The sequence below is a fragment of the Salmo trutta genome, chromosome 21 (genome assembly GCF_901001165.1).
Source record: "Salmo trutta chromosome 21, fSalTru1.1, whole genome shotgun sequence".
Lineage (NCBI taxonomy): Eukaryota > Metazoa > Chordata > Actinopteri > Salmoniformes > Salmonidae > Salmo > Salmo trutta.
In genome coordinates, this window is record NC_042977.1 from 44,949,718 (window position 1) to 44,975,854 (window position 26,137).

The 26,137-nt window shown below is 44.8% G+C and overlaps 2 protein-coding genes across 3 annotated transcripts; one reads left to right on the plus strand and one right to left on the minus strand.

The window, feature by feature from the left end:
* The first annotated feature begins 10,524 nt into the window (after window positions 1-10,524).
* admp (anti-dorsalizing morphogenic protein) lies at window positions 10,525-13,113 on the plus strand. The gene is made up of 5 exons (XM_029703858.1): window positions 10,525-10,957; window positions 11,178-11,314; window positions 11,439-11,561; window positions 11,646-11,841; window positions 12,156-13,113. Exons 1-5 carry the CDS (start codon window positions 10,606-10,608, stop codon window positions 12,575-12,577), a joined length of 1,230 nt encoding a protein of 409 aa, XP_029559718.1. The 5' UTR covers window positions 10,525-10,605; the 3' UTR covers window positions 12,578-13,113.
* A 9,914-nt stretch (window positions 13,114-23,027) lies between these two features.
* On the minus strand, window positions 23,028-25,577 carry ccl25a (chemokine (C-C motif) ligand 25a). 2 transcript variants are annotated; one of them, XM_029705903.1, is made up of 5 exons: window positions 25,441-25,577; window positions 24,862-24,983; window positions 24,094-24,211; window positions 23,650-23,746; window positions 23,028-23,572 (listed from the first exon to the last, which is right to left on the minus strand). In XM_029705903.1, the coding sequence occupies exons 2-5, from the start codon at window positions 24,920-24,922 to the stop codon at window positions 23,543-23,545; spliced, it is 306 nt and encodes a 101-aa protein (XP_029561763.1). In that variant the 5' UTR covers window positions 24,923-24,983; window positions 25,441-25,577; the 3' UTR covers window positions 23,028-23,542. The 2 variants fall into 2 exon arrangements, with proteins under 2 accessions (XP_029561763.1, XP_029561762.1); XM_029705902.1 differs by having other exon boundaries at window positions 23,028-23,575.
* Window positions 25,578-26,137: the final 560 nt, after the last annotated feature.

The following is a 26,137-nucleotide window of genomic DNA, read 5'->3' on the forward strand; positions in this document are numbered from 1 at the left end:
CATTTTAATAATGATCTCCAAAAATAGCAAAGAGAAACCCCAGTAAAACCGCCACTATTTTCTCTTATCCGTTGCCTCCCTGAGAACATATGTTGCCTCTCTACTTTGCCCTAATTTTAATAATAAACTTTAAAGTGTCACGTCCTGACCAGTATAAGGGTTAATTGTTATTGTAGTTTGGTCAGGACGTGGCAGAGGGTATTTGTTTTATGTGGTTCGGGGTGGTGGTTGTTGTAGAAGGGCATTTGATTTATGTATTCTGGGGTTTTTGGGCACTGTGTCATATTCATGTATTTCTATGTTTAGTCTAGTGTATCTGTTTCTATGTTTAGTTAATTGGGGTTGGGACTCTCAATTGAAGGCAGGTGTTGTCTCTTTGCCTTTGATTGAGAGTCCTATATATTAGGGTGTGTTTGGGTTTGTATTTTGTGGGAGATTGTTTCTTGTTTACCGTGAGTAAGCCTTTCAAGACTGTTTCGTTGAGCGTGAGTTCGTTCTTTTGGTGTTCACGTCGTTATTTTAATAAACGTAAAGATGAGCATCCACATTCCTGCTGCATTTTGGTCCTCCTTTCCCAACGACAACTGTGACATAAAGACCTGGACTAAAGGACTATAATTAGCTCTAGGGCTGAATTAAATCAGTAGCTCAAAAGATCAGCATTGCATGTAAAGACAATGTTTCCACGTTCGCAGAGGATCCATTCGCGGTAAACGCTGTCTTTGTCAGCTCAATTGGAAGGTCCAATCCAGCCCCTAGCCCGATCTAATTCATATGAGTGATAAGAAAGTAGAGGAAGTTAGAGATTCCATCTGGAAGTCAAAGCTTATAGATCTGTTTCCCCCGCACATCCAATCCAATCCACTCCCTACTGGTTGGCACCACACAGACAGACAGATACAGTAGGCGTGAAACGCTATAGGATGTGAAGGTTAGGTGCTGTGTTGTGTTCTCTTTATGCACATAAGCCAACGCAGGATATACTGAATGTTGGAATGGCTTTATCACACGGTCTATCTTCTTGGCAGGGAGATACTGTATGGACTGGCCATGACTTCAGTGAGTTTGGTTGAATATGGAAATGATTGTAATCACTGTCTTTATGATGTTCGACTGGAGGGATTTAAACAGACTATGTCTTGGTTTAGGAGAAAATGAAATAAAACATTACTCATGGTTACATATCTGCAAGCTTACACAGGGATGAGAGAGAACAAGAGTGTTTACCTATAAGTTGTTGAAGTAAAATGTAATATTCCATTCTATAGATTTTACACTGTGTTTCATTTTAAGCAATAATGTGTCAGAGGAAGGCCCTAAAAATGGTCAAAGACTCCAACCATCCTAGTCATAGACTGTTCTCTCGGCTACCGCACAGCAAGCAGTACCAGAGGGTCGAGTCTAGGTCCAAAAGGTTCTGAACAGCTTCTACTCCCAAGCCATAAGACTCGTGAACAGCTAATCAAATGGCAACCCAGACTATTTGCATTGGCCCCCACCCCCCTTTTACGCTGCTGCTACTCTCTGTTTATTATCTACGCATAGTCACTTTACCTCTACCGACATGTACATATTACCTCAATTACCTTGACTAACCTGTTCCCCTGCACATGGACTCTGTACCGGTACCCTCCGTACCAGCCTTCCCTGTGGTCAGTTGGTAGAGCATGGTGTTTGCAACGCCAGCATGGTGTGTGCAATGCCAGGGTTGTGGGTTCGATTCCCACGGGGGGCCAGTACAAAAAAAATGCATGAAATGTAATGTATGCATCCACTACTGTAAGTCACCCTGTATAAGAGCGTCTGCTTAAATGCACCCCCTGTATATAGTCTAGCTACTGTTATTTTTCTTAACTGCATTGTTAGTTAAGGGCTTGTAAGTAAGCATTTCACTGTAAGGTCTACACCTGTTTTATTCGGCGCATGTGACAAATACAATTTGATGGCTCCCGAGTGGCGCAGTGGTCTAAAGGCACTGCATCTCAGTGCAAGAGGCGGTACTACACTCCCTGGTTTGAATCCAGGCTGTATCACATCCGGCCATGATTGGGAGTCCCATAGGGCAGTGCACAATTGGTCTGGGTTTGGCCGGGGTAGGCCGCCATTGTAAATAAGAATTTGTTCTTAACTGACTTGCCTAGTTAAATAAAGGTTAAAATAAATATATATATTTTTTTAAATGTGAACGTAGAAAGAGAAGAAAGACAGCTGCATGTCGTTAGAGTATTTAACTCATCTAACTCCTGTGTCTTTCTGAGTGTTTGAGCTTATAAAGCTGTCTGCCACCCACTCTCACAAAAGGTGTGAGGAGAGCAAACACAAATGGACCCTGCAGGTGTCAAATCACGTTTAGTAGATCTCCCTGCTGGTGGGCTGGCCTGTGGTGAGCTGATTGCTGATGGACTTTTCAATTCAATTCAAGGGGCTTTATTGGCATGGGAAACATATGTTAACATTAACAAAGCAAGTGAAGTAGATAATAGATGGCCTTTTCTCTGTGTTGCTAATGTCTCAACAGGAAATAGATTTGGGCAGATGAGGCTGCACCACAGGAAACCACTGTCTTCTCAGGTAAACTAGAACACAGCTGCTCCCTCCCACCCTCCCTCCCTACAGTACCCCAGCTCTCCTCCTCCTCTTCCTCCCTGCAGCTCCCCAGCTCTCCTCTCCTCCTCCTCTTCCTCCCTACAGTACCCCAGCTCTCCTCCTCCTCTTCCTCCCTACAGTACCCCAGCTCTCCTCTCCTCCTCCTCTTCCTCCCTACAGTACCCCAGCTCTCCTCTCCTCCTCCTCTTCCTCCCTACAGTACCCCTTCTCTCCTCTCCTCCTCCTCTTCCTCCCTTCAGCACCCCAGTTCTCCTCTCCTCCTCATCTTCCTCCCTGCAGCTCCCCAGCTGTCCTCCTCCTCTTCCTCCCTGCAGTACCCCAGCTCTCCTCTCCTCCTCCTCTTCCTCCCTTCAGCACCCCAGTTCTCCTCTCATCTTCCTCCCTGCAGCTCCCCAGCTGTCCTCCTCCTCTTCCTCCCTTCAGTACCCCAGCTCTCCTCTCCACTTCCTCTTCTTCCCTGCAGCTCCCCAGCTGTCCTCCTCCTCTTCCTCCCTTCAGCACCCCAGTTCTCCTCTCATCTTCCTCCCTGCAGCTCCCCAGCTCTCCTCCTCCCCTTCCTCCCTGCAGCACCCCAGTTCTCCTCACCTCCTCCTCTTCCTCCCTGCAGCTCCCCAGCTCTCCTCCTCTTCATCCTCCCTGCAGCACCCCAGTTCTCCTCTCCTCCTCCTCTTTCTCCCTGCAGCACCCCCGCTCTTCTCCTCCTCTTCCTCCCTCCCACACCCCAGCTCTCCTCCTCCTCTTCCTCCCTGCAGCTCCCCAGCTCTCCTCTCCTCCTCCTCCTCCTCCTCCCTACAGTACCCCAGCTCTCCTCCTCCTCTTCCTCCCTTCAGTACCCCAGCTCTCCTCTCCTCCTCCTCCTCCCTGCAGCACCCCAGCTCTCTCCTCCTCCTCCTCCCTGCAGCTCCCCAGCCCTCCTCCTCCTCTTCCTCCCTTCAATACCCCAGCTCTCCTCTCCTCCTCCTCCTCCTCCCTGCAGCTCCCCAGCTCTCCTCCTCCTCTTCCTCCCTTCAGTACCCCAGCTCTCCTCTCCTCCTCCTCCTCCTCCTCCTCCCTGCAGCACCCCAGTTCTCCTCTCCTCCTCCTCTTCCTCCCTTCAGTACCCCAGCTCTCCTCTCCTCCTCCTCCTCCTCCTCCTCCTCCTCCTCCCTGCAGCACTCCAGCTCTCCTCCTCCTGCCTCCCATCTCCTCTCTCATAACAACTGCCTGCTAGCTGTTAGCTCTAACACTTTGCTACACCCATAAAGTTAGGCGTCTGTTGTTTAAACACCACTTGTTTGGTTTGGTTTCTTCTTCACACTTCCTCCAAGTGTCCTCAGCTTGTGATTGTTGCATATATTGTAGTGATACACTTATATTGCATAAAGGCCTATATTATTTCTGGTGAACAGGTTTGATGTGTATGTTTGAGAAATGTGTTTACCCTTGGATATCGTGCAGCACAACACAGACCTAGACGTCTCTGGGATATATTTGGTTATGGATTAAATGCATGGTTTTTCACAACAGCACTTCACCTTCTTATAACCTTGTTTCACTCTGTATTGCAGGAGCCCCTCTGATTTAGAAGTATGCCATCTGTGGGCTGAGAGACCCACTAAATCCTGTGTCCCTCTGGGCTACGACACCCACGTATTCCTCAACCAGCATGGCCAGATCCGCACAGTCTTCTCCAGCTCCTCCTGTCTCTGCCAGTCCTGAACCAGTCCTCTACTGGGGAATACACTGACCACCATCCCCAGTCCTCTATATGATGTCCTCTACTGGGGAATACACTGACCACCATCCCCAGTCCTCTATATGATGTCCTCTACTGGAGAATACACTGACCACCATCCCCAGTCCTCTATATGATGTCCTCTACTGGATAATACACTGACCACCATCCCCAGTCCTCTATATGATGTCCTCTACTGGAGAATACACTGACCACCATCCCCAGTCCTCTATATGATGTCCTCTACTGGAGAATACACTGACCACCATTATACAGTCCTCTATATGATGTCCTCTACTGGAGAATACACTGACCACCATCCCCAGTCCTCTATATGATGTCCTCTACTGGAGAATACACTGACCACCATCCCCAGTCCTCTATATGATGTCCTCTACTGGGGAATACACTGACCACCATCCCCAGTCCTCTATATGATGTCCTCTACTGGAGAATACACTGACCACCATCCCTAGTCCTCTATATGATGTCCTCTACTGGAGAATACACTGACCACCATCCCCAGTCCTCTATATGATGTCCTCTACTGGAGAATACACTGACCACCATCCCCAGTCCTCTATATGATGTCCTCTACTGGAGAATACACTGACCACCATCCCCAGTCCTCTATATGATGTCCTCTACTGGAGAATACACTGACCACCATCCCCAGTCCTCTATATGATGTCCTCTACTGGAGAATACACTGACCACCATCCCCAGTCCTCTATATGATGTCCTCTACTGGAGAATACACTGACCACCATCCCCAGTCCTCTATATGATGTCCTCTACTGGAGAATACACTGACCACCATCCCCAGTCCTCTATATGATGTTCTCTACTGGAGAATACACTGACCACCATCCCCAGTCCTCTATATGATGTCCTCTACTGGAGAATAACCTGACCACCATCCCCAGTCCTCTATATGATGTCCTCTACTGGAGAATACACTGACCACCATCCCCAGTCCTCTATATGATGTCCTCTACTGGAGAATACACTGACCACCATCCCCAGTCCTCTATATGATGTCCTCTACTGGAGAATACACTGACCACCATCCCCAGTCCTGTATATGATGTCCTCTACTGGAGAATACACTGACCACCATCCCCAGTCCTCTATATGATGTCCTCTACTGGAGAATACACTGACCACCATCCCCAGTCCTCTATATGATGTCCTCTACTGGAGAATACACTGACCACCATCCCCAGTCCTCTATATGATGTCCTCTACTGGAGAATACACTGACCACCATCCCCAGTCCTCTATATGATGTCCTCTACTGGAGAATACACTGACCACCATCCCCAGTCCTCTATATGATGTCCTCTACTGGAGAATACACTGACCACCCTCCCCAGTCCTCTATATGATGTCCTCTACTGGAGAATACACTGACCACCATCCCCAGTCCTCTATATGATGTCCTCTACTGGAGAATACACTGACCACCATCCCCAGTCCTCTATATGATGTCCTCTACTGGAGAATACACTGACCACCATCCCCAGTCCTCTATATGATGTCCTCTACTGGAGAATACACTGACCACCATCCCCAGTCCTCTATATGATGTCCTCTACTGGAGAATACACTGACCACCATCCCGAGTCCTCTATATGATGTCATCTACTGGAGAATACACTGACCACCATCCCCAGTCCTCTATATGATGTCCTCTACTGGAGAATACACTGACCACCATCCCCAGTCCTCTATATGATGTCCTCTACTGGAGAATACACTGACCACCATCCCCAGTCCTCTATATGATGTCCTCTACTGGAGAATACACTGACCACCATCCCCAGTCCTGTATATGATGTCCTCTACTGGAGAATACACTGACCACCATCCCCAGTCCTCTATATGATGTCATCTACTGGAGAATACACTGACCACCATCCCCAGTCCTCTATATGATGTCCTCTACTGGAGAATACACTGACTACCATCCCCTGAGACTGTCTTGCAGAAGTCTGCCACCTCCGGTCCAGAAACAACCCCCGTATAAATGTATTTATATGGCTGCAGTTGTAACACTCGTCGTTGAAGGGGGACCAAAACGCAGCGGGTAAAGTGCTCATCCTCTTATTTATTAAAGAAAACACTTAATCAACACAAAACAAACGGCGAAAACAGTCCAGTAAGGTGCATAGACTATACTAGAAACAACCACCCACAAAACCCAAAGGAAAACAGGCTGCCTAAGTATGGCTTCCAATCAGAGACAACGAAAAACACCTGCCTCTGATTGGAAACCACACTCGGCCAAACCTGGAAAACGGAACATAGAAAATGAAAACTAGAACCAAAATCCCCTAGACAAAAAATCCCAAAACACAAAACAAACACCCCCTGCAACGCCCTGACCAACTACAATGACAAATAACCCCTTTTACTGGCCAGGACGTGACAGTACCCTCACCCCAAAGGTGCAGACCCCGAATGCACCTCAAAACAAAACCCACAAAAACCACCCCAAACCTAAAGGGAGGGAAGGGAGGGTGGCCACCGTCAACGACGGTTCCTGTGCTTCACCCCCCCCCCCCTTCCCAATCCTCCCACCACGGAGATGGCTCTGGCTCTGGCCGTAGCTCCTGTTCAGCAGACTCTGGCAGCTCCGGACTGGCGGGGACTCTGGCAGCTCCGGACTGGCGGGGACTCTGGCAGCTCCGGACTGGCGGGCGACTCTGGCAGCTCCGGACAGGCGGGCGACTCTGGCAGCTCCGGACAGGCGGGCGACTCTGGCAGGCGGGCGACTCTGCAGGAGTCCTGGCTCTGGGTGCAGGCACAGGATTCACCAGGCAGGGGAGACATGCAGGAGGTCTGGCTCTGGGAGCAGGCACAGGATTCACCAGGCTGGGGAGACATGCAGAAGGCCTGGCTCTGGGAGCAGGCACAGGACGTACTGGACTGGGCAGGCGCACTGGAGGCCTGATGCGTGGGACTGGCTTTGGAGGCGCCAGACTAGTAACACGCACCACAAGGCTAGTGCGGAGCGCTGGCACAGGGCAAACTGGGCTGTGCTGGAGAGTGAGGGCTGCCGTGCGTAGAGCAGGCGCAGGATAAGCTGGACCGAGGAGACGCACTGGCGGCCAGATGCGCTGAGCAGGCACACTCCTTCCTGGCTGAGTGCCAACTCTAGCACGGCAACGCTGCGGAGCCCGTACCGACTGTGCGTGCGGATGGGCGAGATAGTGCGCATTACCCCGTAATGCATCGCTCGCCCCTCCGCACGCCTGCTCAGTCGTGCCCTCCTCGTCAACCGCTCCCCACGGTAAGCACGGGGAGTTGGCTCAGGACTCCACCCTGACTCTGCCCAACTCCCCGTGTGCCCCCCCAAAAAAAATGATTGGGGCTGCCTCTCATTCTCCTGTAGCTCCCTTAACTTCTCCTCCCAGAATCGCTGTTCCGCCTCCCAAGTCCATTTTTCTCCACTCTTCTCCTGCTCCTTACCCCGCTGCATGGTCTTCTTTAGGTGGGTGGTTCTGATTGGGTGCGTCGTAAAAGCTAGACCAAGGCGCAGTGGGTATCATGCTCATCTTCTTTATTTATTATAAGAGAACACTTTAAACAAAATATAAACTAACACCAAACAACATTTCCGTAAGGACACAAGGACTATACGAAAAACAACCACCCACCAAAACCCAAAGGAAAACAGGCTGCCTAAGTATGGCTTCCAATCAGAGACAACGAAAGACACCTGCCTCTGATTGGAAACCACACTCGGCCAAACCTGGAAAACGGAACATAGAAAATGAAAACTACAACCAAAATCCCCTAGACAAAAAATCCCAAAACACAAAACAAACACCCCCTGCCACGCCCTGACCAACTACAATGACAAATAACCCCCTTTTACTGGCCAGGATGTGACAGCAGTGCCACTTTGATAAGCTAAATGGAGTTGTACTATCTGTCTGATATACATGGAGTGTCTTTGTGGTTAAGATCTTCAACTTGTTTTCGGACCTTCAGCTCTACCTGGTTCTAGGCTTCAGTCTAGGCCTATGTTGAGTCAATAGTTATTACTATACTACCACAGCTTACAGATGTCTCTGAATGCAACCCTTTGCTGAAGCTATTCTTGTGTTATATGTAAAAAATGTTTTTTAAAAAGTAGATAAAATGTATTCCAAAACCATGAATCAACTGGCTATCAGGCATCAGTGTGTCGAACTGCTTTGCTTTATCTTGGCCAGGTCGCAGTTGTAAATGAGAACTTGTTCTCAACTGGCCTACCTGATTAAATTAAGGTGAAATATATATTTTTTTGTATTTATTTTAAAATCAGGTAAATCAATGAAGAATCAATGACACAAACTCCTTGCCTCTTCAACAAATGTTTGACTGTACTAACCTACAATTCACATTGCTCATTATAATGTCTATGGAAACCATATTGTGCAGCATGCCAAAATGCTAATATAGACAAATATATTAGCATTTTGGCATGTTGCACAATATGGTTTATATATATTTGTGTATATTAGCATTTTGGCATGCTGCACAATATAGTTTATATATATTTGTCTATATTAGCATTTTGGCATGCTGCACAATATGGTTTCCATAGACATTATGATGAGCAATGTGAATTGTAGGTTAGTACAGTCAAACATTTGTTGAAGAGGCAAGGAGTTTGTGTCATTGATTCTTCATTGATTAACTTGATTTTAAAATAAATACAAATATATATATATATATATATATTTCACCTTTATATATATATATATATATATATTTGTAAGATAATCCTAGTATAATTTAGAGCTTTTAAATGACAATAGTTAGGGCTTAAACATAATATAACAAAATTGTAATCGATCCATTTAAATAGTGATCTGAGGAAAACATTCGACGGACAGGATCTGTTTGAAGGGGCACACGTGTGTAAACAGTTGTGTAAAACAACGGTTTCAGTTTGTAACATGGGCTCTCCTTTCTTCCACAAGAAATGTTATGGCTTTAGGGATTACGTGTCATATGTAGTAAATAAGCGACAGATCATATTTTTTGAAGGGCTTCTCTTTAGAGAGTGCATGGTACGAATGTCTTGAAAGGTATTTTATTGTTTGCTACCACCCAAGTGGTTACAAATTCTTCATCTTAAAAGGACTGTGAATTTCTCACAATTTACTAAAAAGCCACGCGTAATGAAATGAAAAGACACGTAAGAGGCGCAAAGTCGTCGGTGCGTAAATATTCACATTGTAGCTTCCTATATCCTCACTATCATTCGTGATAAATTCTAAATACGTTACGTAGGTAATACATTGATAATACTATATATTAATTGTGTTGTTTGTATGAAGGTGTGTTGCGTAAATAGAGCCTATGCATAAAAAAAGAGAGGGGAGACGGTTTGTAAAGTTGATAATGGCTGAACATGAGAGAGATTATTGCCACACAACTCATTCAATTACCACATAAGAATGGCAATCGCAAAAAGTGGATTCAAGATATTTTTACAAGAATGCTTCAGGCCGGATATAAAACGCCTAATTGCATGTTAGAATGAAAACAGTCCACTGTAATGTATCCCTTAAATCCACGAGAGTACACATAAGCCTCATTTCATCCACACTAATGAATAACAAATGTGCATATTTCGAGATGGGTTCAATGATAACTGGAGTATAGGGACCATAACTGTTGGAGGTGTATTTGACCAGGTGCGATGAAGCCGAGAGCGGATTCAAATGGAAACATCCTCAACTAGGAGTACTTTTCTTTCTGTTCATAGAAGTAGGTGTCGTTACCAAATATACCCATTTGTCGAAATTAATGGATCCATTATAAAGCGGTTAACCTCCTACGGTGAGCAAACATCCTTGGCTGTGCTGTCCTCAGAGAGGTTTGACATTTTTCTCGATATTTTCTATCCGAATGAAAGCTTTAATTTGTCCCTAAATACCATGAAAATATTTTGTTGTGATATTATTTATCTAATCTATAAGTCACGAGTTATTATTCAAAGGAAAAATTGTTTAATTGCGATTTTCTCGTTAGACGTTGAGAATACCGTTTTAATTAAATCTACAATCTGTTCACACCTTGTTAACACCACAATTAGCCTTGCTTTACATTCGCTGATTGTTGATTTACATTTGCGACTAAATAGCATCTTTTATGGCTGTTGTCCGAGGGTTTAGGGACACTGTAGCCAATGCTGGAGCATTTGATATAAAACCTGGAGCTTCCAAAGCTCTCCAGTCACTCTAACTTTGGACTTCGGCTGCATGCTAGAGAACAAGCCATAGATGCTCCAAGGACCCACAACAAGAACCATGCGCCATTACTTTATCTCTGAGATGTTACCTGTTGCGATGATCACTGCCATTGCCACGTTAGTGAGCATGGCTACTGCAAGACCACCACTAAATTATTTGGAAAGCCACTTTTCCACGGAGAACGAGTCTGAAGAAGTACGTTCTGTAGCTATCAAGAGACTGCTGGAGGTGTTTGGGATGGAGGACGCTCCTCTCCTCCGGGGCGACAAGCAGCCTCCTCAGTACATGGTCGACCTGTACAACACTGTCGCAGATGTGGACGGCGTTACCAAGGACCCCTACATTCTGGAGGGGAATACAGTGCGCAGCTTCTTTGACAAACGTAATATTTTGATATTTTAACCTCGACCCTGTCGATAGATAAGTTATATTAGGTTAGGCCTATACCTGTATCGCTATTGCACCCGCCAGTCCTATGATTCACCTTATGCAATGTTTACAAATAAATAGTATTTTACGCATGATATTAGACACGTATTAGGTTTATCAGGGCACTTTTGCGTACTCATTTTGACAATAAGTATTATCCTTCCCGCACACAGTGCACAGTGAACAAATTGAGTTCCTGTTCAACTTGTCCATGGTGGCCAGGAGTGAGAAGGTTCTAACCGCGGAACTCCATCTCTTCAAGCTGCGGCCTCAGGCTTCTGCGACATTCAACAGATATCACTTCTGTCAGGTATACAACTCAATGTGACCCATTTATATATGTATATAGGCAGACATGCAGAGACTCAACTGTCCTTTACCTCCTCAAAAGTAAGCTATGCAAAGCTAATGATGAATCCATTCATTCCCTACAGGTCAGTGTCTACCAGCTTCTGAATAGCAGCAAAATGAACATTACTCAGGGGAAGAAGCTGCTGTCTTCCAGACTGATCCCTGTCCACTCCACTGGCTGGGAAGTGTTCACCATTACACAAGCTGTAAGTATCCCATCCATCCATCCACCCGACCACCATCCATTCGTCCATCCACCCCTAACCCAAAATAACTCTCTCCCTATAAAGGTGCGGTCCTGGATGGCTGTTGAGGGCAATAACATGGGTCTTCTGGTCACAGTGCAGACCCTGGGAGGAAGCCAGATGGATAAGAAGGTGGTGCGTTTTTCTTCAGGCCGTAACCACCATAAAAGCAAGCAGCCCATGCTGGTGCTGTTCACTGACGATGGCCGCCGTTCAGCCGCTCTGGATAATACAGTCAAAGGTATAACACACTATCGAGTTATTTTTAATGTGTTATTACTGTATTACTAACACACTATCGAGTTATTTTTAATGTGTTATTACTGTATTACTAACACACTATCAAGTTATTATTAATGTATTATTACTGTATTACTGATGTATTAACACAACATGATGGTCTCTGTCATCATCGTTTATTTGTACTTTTATCAGTATTACTACTCTATTTTTTCTGTTGAACCTAATATCAATAGTAAATCATTTTAATTGGGCGTGTATTCAGTTCAAATGGAACCACATTTCCCAAACCAACTCTACATTTTCCCTATCCAGATCCCAATGAGACCCCAACTGTGCCCGACCTGCCCAACCTTCCCAACGCCCCAGGCTTCCACCGCAGCGCCCGCTCCCTGGACTATGACGAGGACGTAGAGAAGATGACGTGCCAGCGCCTGCCACTCTACGTGGACTTCGAGGAGATTGGCTGGTCCGGGTGGATCGTGTCGCCTCGGGGGTACAATGCCTACCACTGTAAGGGCTCCTGCCCCTTCCCTCTGGGCCAGAACATGAGACCCACTAACCACGCCACCGTCCAGTCTATCATCAACGCTCTGAAGCTGACTAAAGGCATTGAGACGCCGTGCTGTGTACCAGACAAGCTCTTCTCCATCAACCTGCTGTATTTTGATGATGATGAGAATGTGGTGCTGAAGCAGTATGATGACATGGTGGCAGGAAGCTGCGGCTGCCATTGAGCTGGACGGGGGGGTGACTGTGTTAAACCAAGATGGCTGACGCGGAGCAGCAGTGGGTCTCATTCAGGAGGGCACAGCGTTGCAACCCTCGCAGATAGAAATGTCTTGTATAGAGCTCACACCATTCTCCATGACAGAGAATGATGTTTGTTAGATGTGATATATTTCTATCTGATTGTTCTGTAATCTTGCACCCAACTGAATGCGACTGTGCTCTGTGTGGATGGATGGCTGCCACAGGGCTGGTGCTGTACAACGCTGACCAAGCTGTATTGTGTAAAAGCAAAGGAGGACAAATATTAAAATCAGATTTCAGTCTAGGTGTTGGTATAAAACCGCCTCTTACACTCAGCGATGAAGATGAAGATGAAGCAGTATGCAGGCAGAGTCCTACGTGTAACATATGTACATAAGTAGAAATTATAATATATGACAGGGCATGACTTGATTTCCTGTGACAGATGTAAATGTGTATATTATATGATTGATGATTGTGAACTATTATAACATTTTAATAAATTGTGAGAAAAAAAATATTTTTTTGTTTGACAGAATGAGTTTTCTGAGAAACATCAACTATGTTGTACTGTAGGTACATTCCACTAATATCAAGAAGGCGGCCTTCTATATTTAGAAAACTTTCCTAGCTATATCCATGGCTTGCCTGATGAAGACAGCATACCGTTGCTGTTCTATCTATCCTACATGCCGGTGTAGTCGTACAGATGATGGCCTGGCACCTTGCTGGAGAACAGAAAGCAACACACGTCACAGCTGTCTTCATTACAACAGGTTAGATGAAGCATTGAATGGAGAAAAACAGTGGCCTAAACTAGGGCAGGTCTGCTCTGTTCTGTGTGTGAATGGGATATTCCTTTATACCAAAGTCTCTGTCAGACTGATTCTGTGATTAGTAATTAAGGATGTCCATCAATATACAGGAATATATAATTCTATATGCTATAATTATATAATCTATGATATACACTATATATACAAATGTATGTGGACACCCCTTCAAATTAGTGAATTCGGCTATTTCAGCCACACCCATTGCTGACAGGTGTATAAAATCGAGCACACAGCCATGCAATCTCCATAGACAAACACTGGCAGTAGAATGGCCTTACTGAAGAGCTCAATTACTTTCAACATGGCACCGTCATAGGATGCCACCTTTCCAACAAGTCAGTTCGTCATATTTCTGCCCTGCTAGAGCTGCCCCGGTCAACTGTAAGAGCTGTTATTGTGAAATGGAAACGTCTAGGAGCAACAACGGCTCAGCCGTGAAATGGTACCCCACACAACCTCACAGAACATGACTGCCAAGTGCTGAAGCACGTAAAAATCATCTGTCCTCGGTTGCAACACTCACTACCGAGTTCCAAACTGCCTCTGGAAGCAAGGTCAGCACAATAACTGTTCGTCGGGAGCTTCTTGAAATGTGTTTCCATGACCGAGCAAGCCTAAGATCACCATGGGCAATGCCAGGTGCCAGCTGGAGTTGTGTGAAGCTCGCCTCCATTGGACTCTGGAGCAGTGGAAATGCATTCTCTGGAGTGATAAATCACGCTTCACCATCTGGCAGTCTGATGGCCGAAACTGGGTTTGGCGAATGCCAGGAGAATGCTACCTGCCCCAATGCATAGTGCCAACTGTAAAGTTTGGTGGAGAAGGAATAATTGTCTGGGGCTGTTTTTTGTCGTTCGATAAGCAGGTGTCTAGATAGTCCATCTGTAGATGCTCTACAAATGGTCATACTATCAACAAACTATCTGTTGATAAGCAACTGATTGCTAAGGGTAGGTTAAAAATAACGGGTAAGGGTTAAGTTTAAGTTTAGGATAAGGGTTAGGGTTAGAGTTAGGGTTAGGGTTAGTAGATAGTTGAAATGTTACTGATAGTCTCCAGACTATCCAAATAAAGTGTTACTGATATACAGTATAATATATCACACATTATGCTATAATATAATTCTTATAATTAGCATTATATGCTATAATGCATCTGTATAGGTGACAGTGTGTACTGTAGCAGTGTACACATACGGCTATGCACAGACACTATCTGATCATTAGCGAGTGCACAGGAAGAATTTACTTTTCACAGACTGACTGTCCTGCTTTTCAAACTGTATGTTAAAAAACAATTAAATAGGCAGGTAAAATACAATTAAATAGGCAGGTGACAACAAATATACTTTTTAATCTACACTGTCAAGTCTATCATCATTCACTGAAGTAGTGTCACGTCCTGACCAGCAGATGGAGCTAGTGCTTTAGTTTTGGGGTCAGGACGTGGCATGTTTGTGTTGGGAATGTTTGTGTGGATGATTGGGACTTCCAATTGAAGGCAGGTGTGTATAGTTGCCTTTGATTGGAAGTCCTATATAGGTGTGTGTGTTTTTCTTTGGGGTTGTGGGTGGTTGTTTTTACACTGCGTGTATAGCCTGTAAAACTGCTACTGTTGTCACCGTCATTGGGTTTTTCAAGTGGATGCTCTACTCCTTTTTTGGGTAATAAATAACCATGAGTATTCACATACCTGCTGCGCCTTGGTCCATTCATGAAGACAACTGTGACAGAACCACCCACCTACACAGGACCAAGCAGCGGAAGAAGGCTGGCGAGGACTGGGAGACCGAGAGGCACCCCAAAGATTTTTTTAGGGGGGGGGGCACAAGGGCTGTGTGACGGGGCAGGAGCTGCCCGCCAGTCAACAGTCGCCAGAGCTGACCGCCAGTCAACAGTCATCGGAGCTGCCCGCCAGTCAACAGTCGTCGGAGCTGCCCTCCAGTCAACAGTCGTCGGAGCTGCCCGCCAGTCAACAGTCGTCGGAGCTGCCCGCCAGTCAACAGTCGTCGGAGCTGCCCGCCAGTCAACAGTCGTCGGAGCTGCCCGCCAGTCAACAGTCGCCGGAGTGGCAAGACTGCGCTGAACTGCCGGAGTGGCCAGACTGCGCTGAACTGCCGGAGTGGCCAGACTGCGCTGAACTGCCGGAGTGGCCAGACTGCGCTGAACTGCCGGAGTGGCCAGACTGCCCTGAACTGTCCCGAGCTGCCAGACTGTCCCGAGCTGCCAGACTGTCCCGAGCTGCCAGACTGCCCAGACTGTCCCGAGCTGCCAGACTGCCCAGACTGTCCCGAGCTGCCAGACTGCCCAGACTGTCCCGAGCTGCCAGACTGCCCAGACTGCCCCGAGCTGCCAGACTGCCCAGACTGCCCCGAGCTGCCAGACTGCCCCGACAGCCAGGAACGGCCTGCACCTGAGCCACCTCCAGGATAGGTGGGTTGGGGAGGGAGGGTGTAGCACAGTGCCGTCGGTGACGGCAGCCACCCTCCCTTCCCTCCCTTATTGTTTAGGGGTTATTGTTTATGGGTTTTTTGTTGGTGTTTTTCTGTTGGTAGGTGCATTCCGGGGACTGCACCTTGAGGGGGGGGGTACTGTCACGTCCTGACCAGCAGATGGAGCTAGTGCTTTAGTATTGGGGTCAAGACATGGCATGTTTGTGTTGGGAATGTTTGTGTGGATGATTGGGACTTCCAATTGAAGGCAGGTGTGTATAGTTGCCTTTGATTGGAAGTCCTATATAGGTGTGTGTGTTTTTCTTTGGGGTTGTGGGTGGTTGTTTTTACACTGCGTGTATAGCCTGTAAAACTGCTACTGTTGTCACCGTCATTGGGTTTTTCAAGTGGATGCTCTACTCCTTTTTTGGGTAATAAATAACCATGAGTATTCACATACCTGCTGCGCCTTGGTCCATTCATGAAGACAACTGTGACAAGTAGGGAATGAAGATGTTCGTCCACAGATTGATATAGGGCATTAACCTACAGTACATTGTGTTTAGTCATTTGGGTGAACCATCCCATTAACCTACAGTGCATTGTGTTTTGTAATTTGGGTGAAACATCCCATTAACTTACATTGTGTTATTGATTGGGTACTATTGCTTCTCTACATTCACATCATCATGTGATAATGTCACGACACCGACGGATGGTGGCGCCCCTCCTCGACTGGGTGGCGGTCGTCGTCGCCGGCCTACTAGCTGCCATCGATCCTTGTTTGTTTCACTTTCTGTTGGTTAGGTCTAGGTAGGCACGCACCTGTTTTGGTTGAGTTATTAGTAGGGGGGGGTTATTTAGTCTAGCAAGGTATGTCTGTGTTTGTGCGTGATTATTTTCGTCAGGTTGTACATCTGGGGAACAGGTGTTTCTTCCCTTCCGCCTGTAGGTTTTGTGGCAGTGTGTTTTGGGCTGCGTCCCTACGCTGTGTTCGGGCTGTTTATGGGTATTTGTTTTACCTTGCCCTGCCCTACCTGTTTTTGGCAAGCGTGGATTATTTATTAAAAAACGAGTGTTCACGGACTTGTGTCTCCTGCGCCTGACTTCAACCCTCCTGCTTCCTTGAGCATTCTGACAGATAATGTATGTCAACAATATTTATGGATCACCTGGTACTACTTACTTGCCTACTTAATTTAGGAAATATTATAACCATGTCATAAATGATCATACCATAACCATCAATGACATTAACAAGTAGGCCTAACTCATGTGAGAGCAATATTAGCACCCCCGCATCTTTGACCAGTGCAGTCTCAGTCTCTGAGTCTAAAATGTATTATTTCTTAACCCAACTTCTCAGGTCCACATTTTAGCAGATGCTTTTATCCAGAGCAACTTACAGGAGCAAATATGGTTAAGTACACTGCTCAAGGGCACATTGACAGATTTTCTACATAGTCGACTCAGGGATTCAAACCAGCAACCTTACAGTTACTGGCCCAATGCTCTTAACCGCCAGGTTACCTGCTGCCCAGTAGTAAAGAGTTGAATTCACCTGAAGTTATTTCAATCTTTGAGGCACCAGTGACTGGAAACGATCAATCTACGAGTCAGCCAGCCAGGTCCTAAACTATGACATGACTCACAGTTAGATGCTATCAGAAACACCATGACTGGCTCTTTCTGTTACACATCATGGAGGAAGATCAAGAACCCATGAAGATGGAAAAAGATCAAGTGCGTCCTAAATGGCACCCTATTCCCTTTATAGTGCACTACTTTTCACCGGGACCCATAGAGTTCTGGTCAAAAGTAGTGCACTATATAGGGAATAGGGTGCCATTTTGAACAAATACCAGACTTTACACATCACCTCTGGTTACAGAATAAGAGATCACAACACAGGATGGGAATGGACATGCATCAGAACTGTGAGAAAACAATCTAGTATCTTTGAGTTAATACCGCACCATACAGGTGATAAATCTCACTTGACTTGGTTAACTAGGACATTGTAAATCGCTCTCACTAGGCTTCAGTTTTCACCAGTATTGCAACATACATTTCATCAATCAGTCTTGTGATTAAAATCAAATCAAATCAAATCAAATTGTATTTGTCACATGCGCCGAATACAACAGATGTAGACCTTACGGTGAAATGCTCACTTACAAGTCTTTAACCAACAATGCCGTATTAAGAAAAATACCTAAAATAAATAAGAAATAAAAGTAACAAATAATTAAAGAGCAGCAGTAAAATAACAATAGCGAGGATAAATACAGTGGGTACCGGTACAGACTCAATGTGTGGGGGCACCGGTTAGTCAAGGTAATTGAGGTAACGTACATGTAGGTAGAGTTATTAAAGTGACTATGCATGGATAATAACAGAGAGTTGCTGCAGCGTAATGGGGAGTGCAAATAGTCTGAGTAGCCATTTGATTAGATGTTCAGGAGTCTTATGGCTTGGGGGTAGAAGCTGTTCAGAAGCCTCTTGGACCTAGACTTGGTAATCCGGTACTGCTTGCCGTGCGGTTGCAGAGAAAACAGTCTATGACTAGGGGGGCTGGAGTCTTTGACAATTTTTACGCACCCCTGAGGGGCCCCAGTGTTGAGGATCAGCGTGGCGGATGTGTTGTTACCTACCCTTACCACCTGGAGGCGGCCCGTCAGGAAGTCCAGGATCCAGTTGCAGAGGAAGGTGTTTAGTCCCAGGGTCCTAAGCTTAGTGATGAGCTTTGAGGGCACTGACGTTGAACACTGAGCTGTCGTAAATGAATAGCATTCTCACTTAGATGTTCCTTTTCTTGAGTTGTGAAAGGGCAGTGGGGAGTGCAATAGAGATTGCATCATCTGTGGATCTGTTGGGGTGGTATGCAAATTGGAGGGGGTCTAGGGTTTCTGGGATAATGGTGTTGATGTGAGCCATGACCAGCCTTTCTTTGACAATTTTTAGGGCCTTCCTCTGAATCTGGCTGGTGTAGAGGTCCTGGATGGCAGGAAGCTCGGCCCCAGTGATGTACTGGGACGTACGTACTACCCTCTGTAGTACCTTGCGGTCGGTGGCCAAGCAGTTGCCATACCAGGCAGTGATGCAATCCGTCAGGATGCTCTCGATGGTGCAGCTGTATAACACTTTGAGGATCTGAGGACCCATGCCAAATCTTTTCAGTCTCCTGAGGGGGAATAGGTTTTGTCGTGCCCTCTTCATGACTGTCATGGTGTGCTTGGACAATGTTAGTTTGTTGGTGATGTGGACGCCAAGGAACTTGAAGCTCTCAACCTGCTCCACTACAGCCCCGTCGATGAGAATGGGGGCGTGCTCGGTCCTCCTTTTCTGTAGTCCACAATCATCTCCTTTGTCTTGATCATATTGAGGGAGAGGTTGTTGTCCTTGCACCACATGGTCAGGTTGCTGACCTCCTCCCTACAGGCTGTCTCGTCATTGTCAGTGATCAGGCCTACCACTGTTGTGCCATCGGCAAACTTAATGATGGTGTTGGAGTTGTGCCTGGCTGTGCAGTCATGAGTGAACAGGGAGTACAGGAGGGGATTGAGCACGCGCCCTGAGGGGCCCCCGTGTGGCAGATGTGTTGTTACCTACCCTTACCAGCTGGGGGCGGCCCGTCAGGAAGTCCAGGTTCCAGTTGCAGAGAAAGGTGTTTAGAGCGTGATCACACAGTCTTCCAGAACAGCTGGTGTTCTTATGCATGTTTTAGTGTTAGTTGCCTCGAAGTGAGCATAGAAGTAGTTTAGCTCTTCTGGTAGGCTCGTGTCAGGAGGATAGAATTATAGTCAGATTTGCCAAATGGAGGGCGAGGGAGAGCTTTGTATGCGTCTCTGTGTGTGGAGTAAAGGTGGTCCAGTGTTTTTTTCCCCTCTGGTTGCATTTAACATGCTGACAGAAATTTGGTAAAACGGATTTAAGTTTCCCTGCATTAAAGTCCCTGACCACTAGGAGCGCCACCTCTGGATGAGCATTTTCCTGTTTGCTTATGGTGGTATACAGCTCATTGAGTGCGGTCTTAGTGCCAGCGTCAGTCTGTGGTGGTATATAGACACCTTAAAAAATACAGATGAAAACTCTCTCGGTAGATAGTCTGGTCTACAGCTTATCATGAGATACTCTACCTCATGCGAGCAAAACCTTGAGACTTCCTTAGATATCGTGCACCAGCTGTTGTTTACAAATATACATAGACCGCCACCCCTTGTCTTACCAGAGGCTGCTGTTCTATCCTGCCGATACAGTGTATAACCCGCTAGCTGTATGTTATTCATGTCATCATTCAACCACGACTCGGTGAAACATAAGATATTACAGTTTTTAATTTCCCGTAGGTAGGATATATGTGATTTTAGTTCGCCCAATTTATTATCCAGCGATTGTACGTTGGCCAATAGGACCGATGGCAAAGGCAGATTAGCCACTCGTCGGCGGATCCTCACAAGGCACCCCGATCTCCTTCCGCGATACCTCTTCCGTCTCTTTCTCCTGCAAATGATGGGGATGAGGGTCTGTTCGTGTGTCTGGAGTAAATCCCTCTCATCCGACTCATTAAAGAAAACTTCTTCGTCCAATTTAATTTTCGGTCATAAGACACAGAGGTAGCAGAAGCAACATTATGTACAAAATAAGTTACAAGCAAAATAGCACGGCTGGTTAAGAGACAGTAGAACGGCAGCCATCCCCTCCGGCAGCCATCCCCTCCGCCAGCCATCCCCTCCGCCAGCCATCCCCTCCGGCAGCCATCTCCTCCGGCAGCCATCCTCTTCTATTTTGTACTGTGAAAAACATTTTGTCGCACTCATGAAAAACACTGAAATGTAGATAGGAATATAGCCTTTCCTACTTGGATATTCTGGCTAAAATAACATATTAGCCATCACCTGGAAGCTTTAACAAAACAACATCTGTGGTAATGCTATACTGATGGGGGTATTTCTGTATCATGTCTATTTCTTCTTTTCATTCAGTCCACATATCTTCCTTATCGTATCAGTTGTGTATTTGATACCACTAAGTCGTGTGATAAATGCAACACCTTAGCCAGTGTTAGTCGCTGCGGCAGGTAGCCTAGTGGTTAGAGTGTTGGACAAGTAACCGAAAGGTTGCTGGATTGAATCCCTAAGCTGGTAAGGTAAAAAATATGTTGTTCTGCCCCTGAAAAAGGCAGTTAACCCACTGATCCTAGGCTGTCATTATAAATAAGAATTTGTTCTTAACTGACTTGTTAAATAAAGGTTAAAATAAAAATTACTATTTCAAAGGGTTGGTGAAGGAACAAAGTGTCCAATGCATTTTATTGTATTGTCCTTGAACCGCGTGACAATAAAGATGTCAAAGGTCATGCAACACAAAGGCTCTTGGGTTTGACAGTAAAAGTGAAAGTGTAAAGGTCTGTAGTGAAGTCTATCGACCCAGAACCATAAAAGGGACAGAGAGAAATATTTAACAGCTGTAATAAACGCCACATCTCGATGGGAATATTAGGGATATTACTGTGCATTTTCAGAAAAGCCACCACGTGTGCACTATGTAAGTATATTGGTTGTTTTGAATCCTGATAGATTCTGTTAACCTCTGTCTACTTCATTTATGAAGGAAATTAACATTAACATTTACAAAGGAAATGTTCTCTTAGTGGTGTCATAACTCATCAAGCATTAACATTTATGAAGGAAATGTTCTCTTAGTGGTGTCATAACTCATCAAGCATTAACATTTACAAAGGAACGGTTCTCTTAGTGGTGTCATAACTCATCAAGCATTAACCCATTCCAGTCTAAGCCGGGGGAAGGGGGGGGGGGTGTCAGGAAACAAATATATATTTTGACATGTATTTAACCCCTTATTCTTTGTCACTAAACACTCTCCATATACACTTCCATAATTTTTTTTTAACTGGTGCTGGAGACCTACAGCCTAGTCTAGTGAGGCCCGTGGGCATTCTAGAGCAAAATTACACATAGGACATATATGTGAGACTGAGTCTCACCTTTCCACAGATGGGTCACAAGAACTTCACTACACCTGCAAAAAAACATATGCTAAACACATGTAGGTGACCAATAAAATTGTATTTTATTTGATTTATTAGTGTGTTGCCCAAAGTGTTGGGACGCTACAGACAGAAGTTTGGTAGATCGGCTGTACCGACTTCAGACGAGTCCCAAGACGTTTGTGGGGGTCGTAGAGCAAAACAGAAAACACTATCCTGTTCATGAGTCCCATCTTTCCATAGAGGGGTCATAATAGTTTGTAGGCCAAACTGTTCGGACGCTACATTTTCAGGATGTCTCATAGTCTGACAAACACCTCTCTAGCTCTGTCACCTTTCGATCGCAGATACAGAAGTACGACATCGGCGGATGCGGTGGATTGAAACAAATCCAAAATCTCTATCTTAAACTGGCATATTTTGATGGGGATTTTGTATTATGCTAACTAGTCATAGACTCTAGAGGGTTAACATTTATACAGGACCTGTTCTCTTAGTTGTGTCATACCTCATAAACCATAAACAAAACAGAGTGAAACGCAGTAAACAACTTTATTAGTATTTGTTAGTGAAAACCAATATAACAAGCGAGAAAAAATATACATTTGACAAAAATCTACAGTATCAAAACATACACAAATACAAAGAGATTTCATTCAAAAATGGTAGGCACTTACACTTGGTAGCGCTGTGGTTGGTGGCGCTATGTTCAATACAAATCAAATCAAATTGTATTTGTCACATGCGCCGAATACAACAGGTATTCCTTACAGTGAAATGCAATACCAGATTTTATGCAGTGGCGTAAAGTACTTAAGTAAAAATACTTTTTTGGGGTATCTTTACTTTACTTTACTATTTATATTTTTGACAACTTTTAGTTTAACTTCACTACATTCCTGAAGAAAATAATGTACTTTTGGACTCACTAAACACACATGCTTTGCTTGTAAATGATGTCTGAGTGTTGGAGTGTGCACCTGGCTATCCATAAATAAAAGAAAACAATAAAACAGTGCCGTCCGGTTTGCTTAATATAAGGAATTTTTAATTATTTAACATTTACTTTTGATACTTAAGTATATTTAAAACCAAATACTTTTAGACTTTTACTCAAGTAGTATTTTACTGGGTGACTTTCACTTTTACTTGAGTCATTTTCTATTAAGGCATCTTTACTTTTACTCAAGTATGACAATTGGGTACTTTTTACACCACTGGTTTTATGCTACACACAAAAAACTGTACAAACACATGCTGACACACTCACACGCTCACACACGCACACGCACGTACACATGCACACGCACACGCTCACACACGCACATGCACACTCACACGCACACACACGCACGCACACACACGCAGACACACACACAGGTTCCGACAGGATTGCTATACAGTAAAATGCAGCCAATTCTCATGGCTGGGCTGGCTTCAACAGGTATGGGTGTCTGTTAAAGGAATAGCAGAACTGCACAGTAGCAGAAAGTATGCATCATTACCAGTTAGATCTCTGTTAAAGCAGCAGATGACTTCTGCAGTAGAAAAGCAAAAATGTCCCTCAAATGACCAGACATCATCAAAAATCGTACTGATTTACAACAGGACTCGTCACGGCAGGGTGGCAGAGTAAATGGTTATAGGCGACACGGTCTCGAAGGCAGAGCGTCTAGCCTTTCAGCTTCTTTAGCGCCTTCATCTGCTGGAAAACAAATATATTGGTTTCAGGAAGATGAATGAATAAATAAATCCAGTTGTAATGTTAGAAATTCTCACCTTTTTACTCTTCTTGGTTTCAACCTTCAGCATCAGTTCATTCACCCACTTCTCTCTGGGGTCAGCACAGAACAACCTGCCTCTCTTCATGGTGAACCTGACAGGAACAGAAATAAAAACTCGGGGTGACCTTCAAAACGCGAACGCTGATGTAGCTTATAGCCTAACAGTTAGTAGTTGAACCTCATGAAGTGAGTGAACGTCCGCATGAACGTCCGCATGAACGTCCGCATGAACCTCCGCATGAACGTCCGCATGAACGTCCGCATGAACGTCCGCATGAACCTCCGCATGAACGTCCGCATGAACGTCCGCAGTGCATCACAGAGCTGGATGTCTCGTCCATTGAAGGTACTTTAAACAATTTTTTTTTAGCTTTTAACATGTTCTGTATTACTAAAGTCATATAGCAGCCTTTCCATGGTTACGTCAGTCAGGACTTACACTATAGCGTGGATGTTGCAGCCCCCGTCCGTCTCTTGCCTCCTGTAACTCGTCACCATCCTCACAGCAGTCTTCTTCACCCTCCGCACGTACTTCAGACAGCAGTCTTCATATGAACCTGGGGGGCCATGGAGAGGATCGCAGCTCAACATCTGTACTTTATGATTAATAAAATAAGAGAAGGCCCCCAACTCTGCACAGAAATTAATCAGTGTATTACTTTTTTTTTTACATTTGGTTCAAAACGGAATAAAGTGATTTTTTTTTCTTCTGCACTCAACCTTAATTCTAAGAGTGAAGACCTTCTTTTTGTCATTGACTGTTTCAGGTTGGAAGTGAACAGGTTCGATTCAGCATCAATGAAGAAGAGCATGTAGATATGGCTGACAGTCTTTGACCCATATGTTACCATCAGTAAAGCAAAGCTAACAACACCACCGACTGAAATGCTATCCGAAAATCAGTGATCAAATAAAAACAGAACAGCACTCAGGGTGAGGCTGGCTTATCTCTCTGAGAGCAGGGGCCAGTTGGTCGTATCAAAGTCCTTGTATCTGTATTTGTCCTGTACTTTCCTGTATTTTTCCTGTATTTTTCCTGTATTTTTCCTGTATAACAGTGCATAATATGAATGTCAAATCCATGAACAACAACTCATCAATTAATTAAATGTATTGTACAAAAGCCCGTTTTACATCAACACTTGTCACAAAGCGCTTAATTAACAGATACCCAACCCATGTTAAATCCTATTTATCCTAAACGTACCTTGGGCCAACGTGACGCATAGACAGGCTAGGATTAGAATGAACATTACGTTGAACCGCATGGCTGGATGTGTGGTCGTGGCTCTGTGAAGAGATCCTGGCGGTGCAGAGTGGAATCAAACCCTGCAGCAATACAGGAATAGCCATAAACCTTTATCAATGTCTCTCTCCTTCCAGCAACTTCCCACGTCTTACTGCCCCAAGCTATCCACTTTCAAGTCGTTTTGTAGTTTTACCTGGGCTATATGATAACATTTGTATTCCATTGCTAATGGACATCAGCAATCACCTTAAAATAAAGTGAACTAAGTATGCACACTTTCCAGTCCAGATGTATAATTATATAGAAAATAGTAATACATCCAATTGTATACAGCCTATATCAACTCACAATATCCTGTTAAACTTTTTGCAAGCTAAAAAGTGAATAATACATATTTCACTGATGATAATACACAAAATCTATAACATTCAAAACTATGCAAAACCATATGCTTTTCATATGACAGTGACACAAAAGTAGTAATCCTTGCATTCTAGAAGGCTATCCTGTACAAAGACAGCTATCAGTACTACTCACAAAACTCTGAAGGAGATAGGATGTCTTTAGTTTGCTGCTGTTTCCTTGGTTCTGCTGGGTGTGCAAGGGAACGTGCTCTTATGTAGTTAGTGCCACACAGACAGAGCTTAGATTGTATTACCTGTCATGTCACACCCCTGTGCACCTGAGGTACTCTGACTTTTACTTTTTTTATTGAAGTTTGATTTTTATAGGGCAAGCAGAAAATTGATTGACACATGGAGCGTTGTTTAGAAAACTTGCGAAAATAGATATGGGCTCTTGATAAATCTGGGCAATCTCCAACTGAAGGACGGTTATACTTTCGGGTTCACACAATTTACTTCTCTTTAAATAGGGCAATATCTTAGACATTGAACTGAAAGGCCCAATCAAATAGTACAGTTAATTCAGTTTCTCATGGTTGTGAAATCATTTTCATTTACCAATTGAGAGTTTGGAACTATATTGTCTATACGCAGTTATTGACATAGACTTGTTCTGTTCAATGTTCTCTACCTATATAGTACTATATAGTACACTAAATAACCCCAATTCATGTTGTTAACATTGATGTCACCGTTCAAACCGAAAAAGGTTCGGAACTTTAAAGCCAATTATCTCCGAATCATCTTTTGGTCCCAAGCTCTCGCAATGGCTTTACCGATCAAGTCTAAGATGAAAGGGCTCAGCTGTGATCTGTTCTTATGTCTTACAT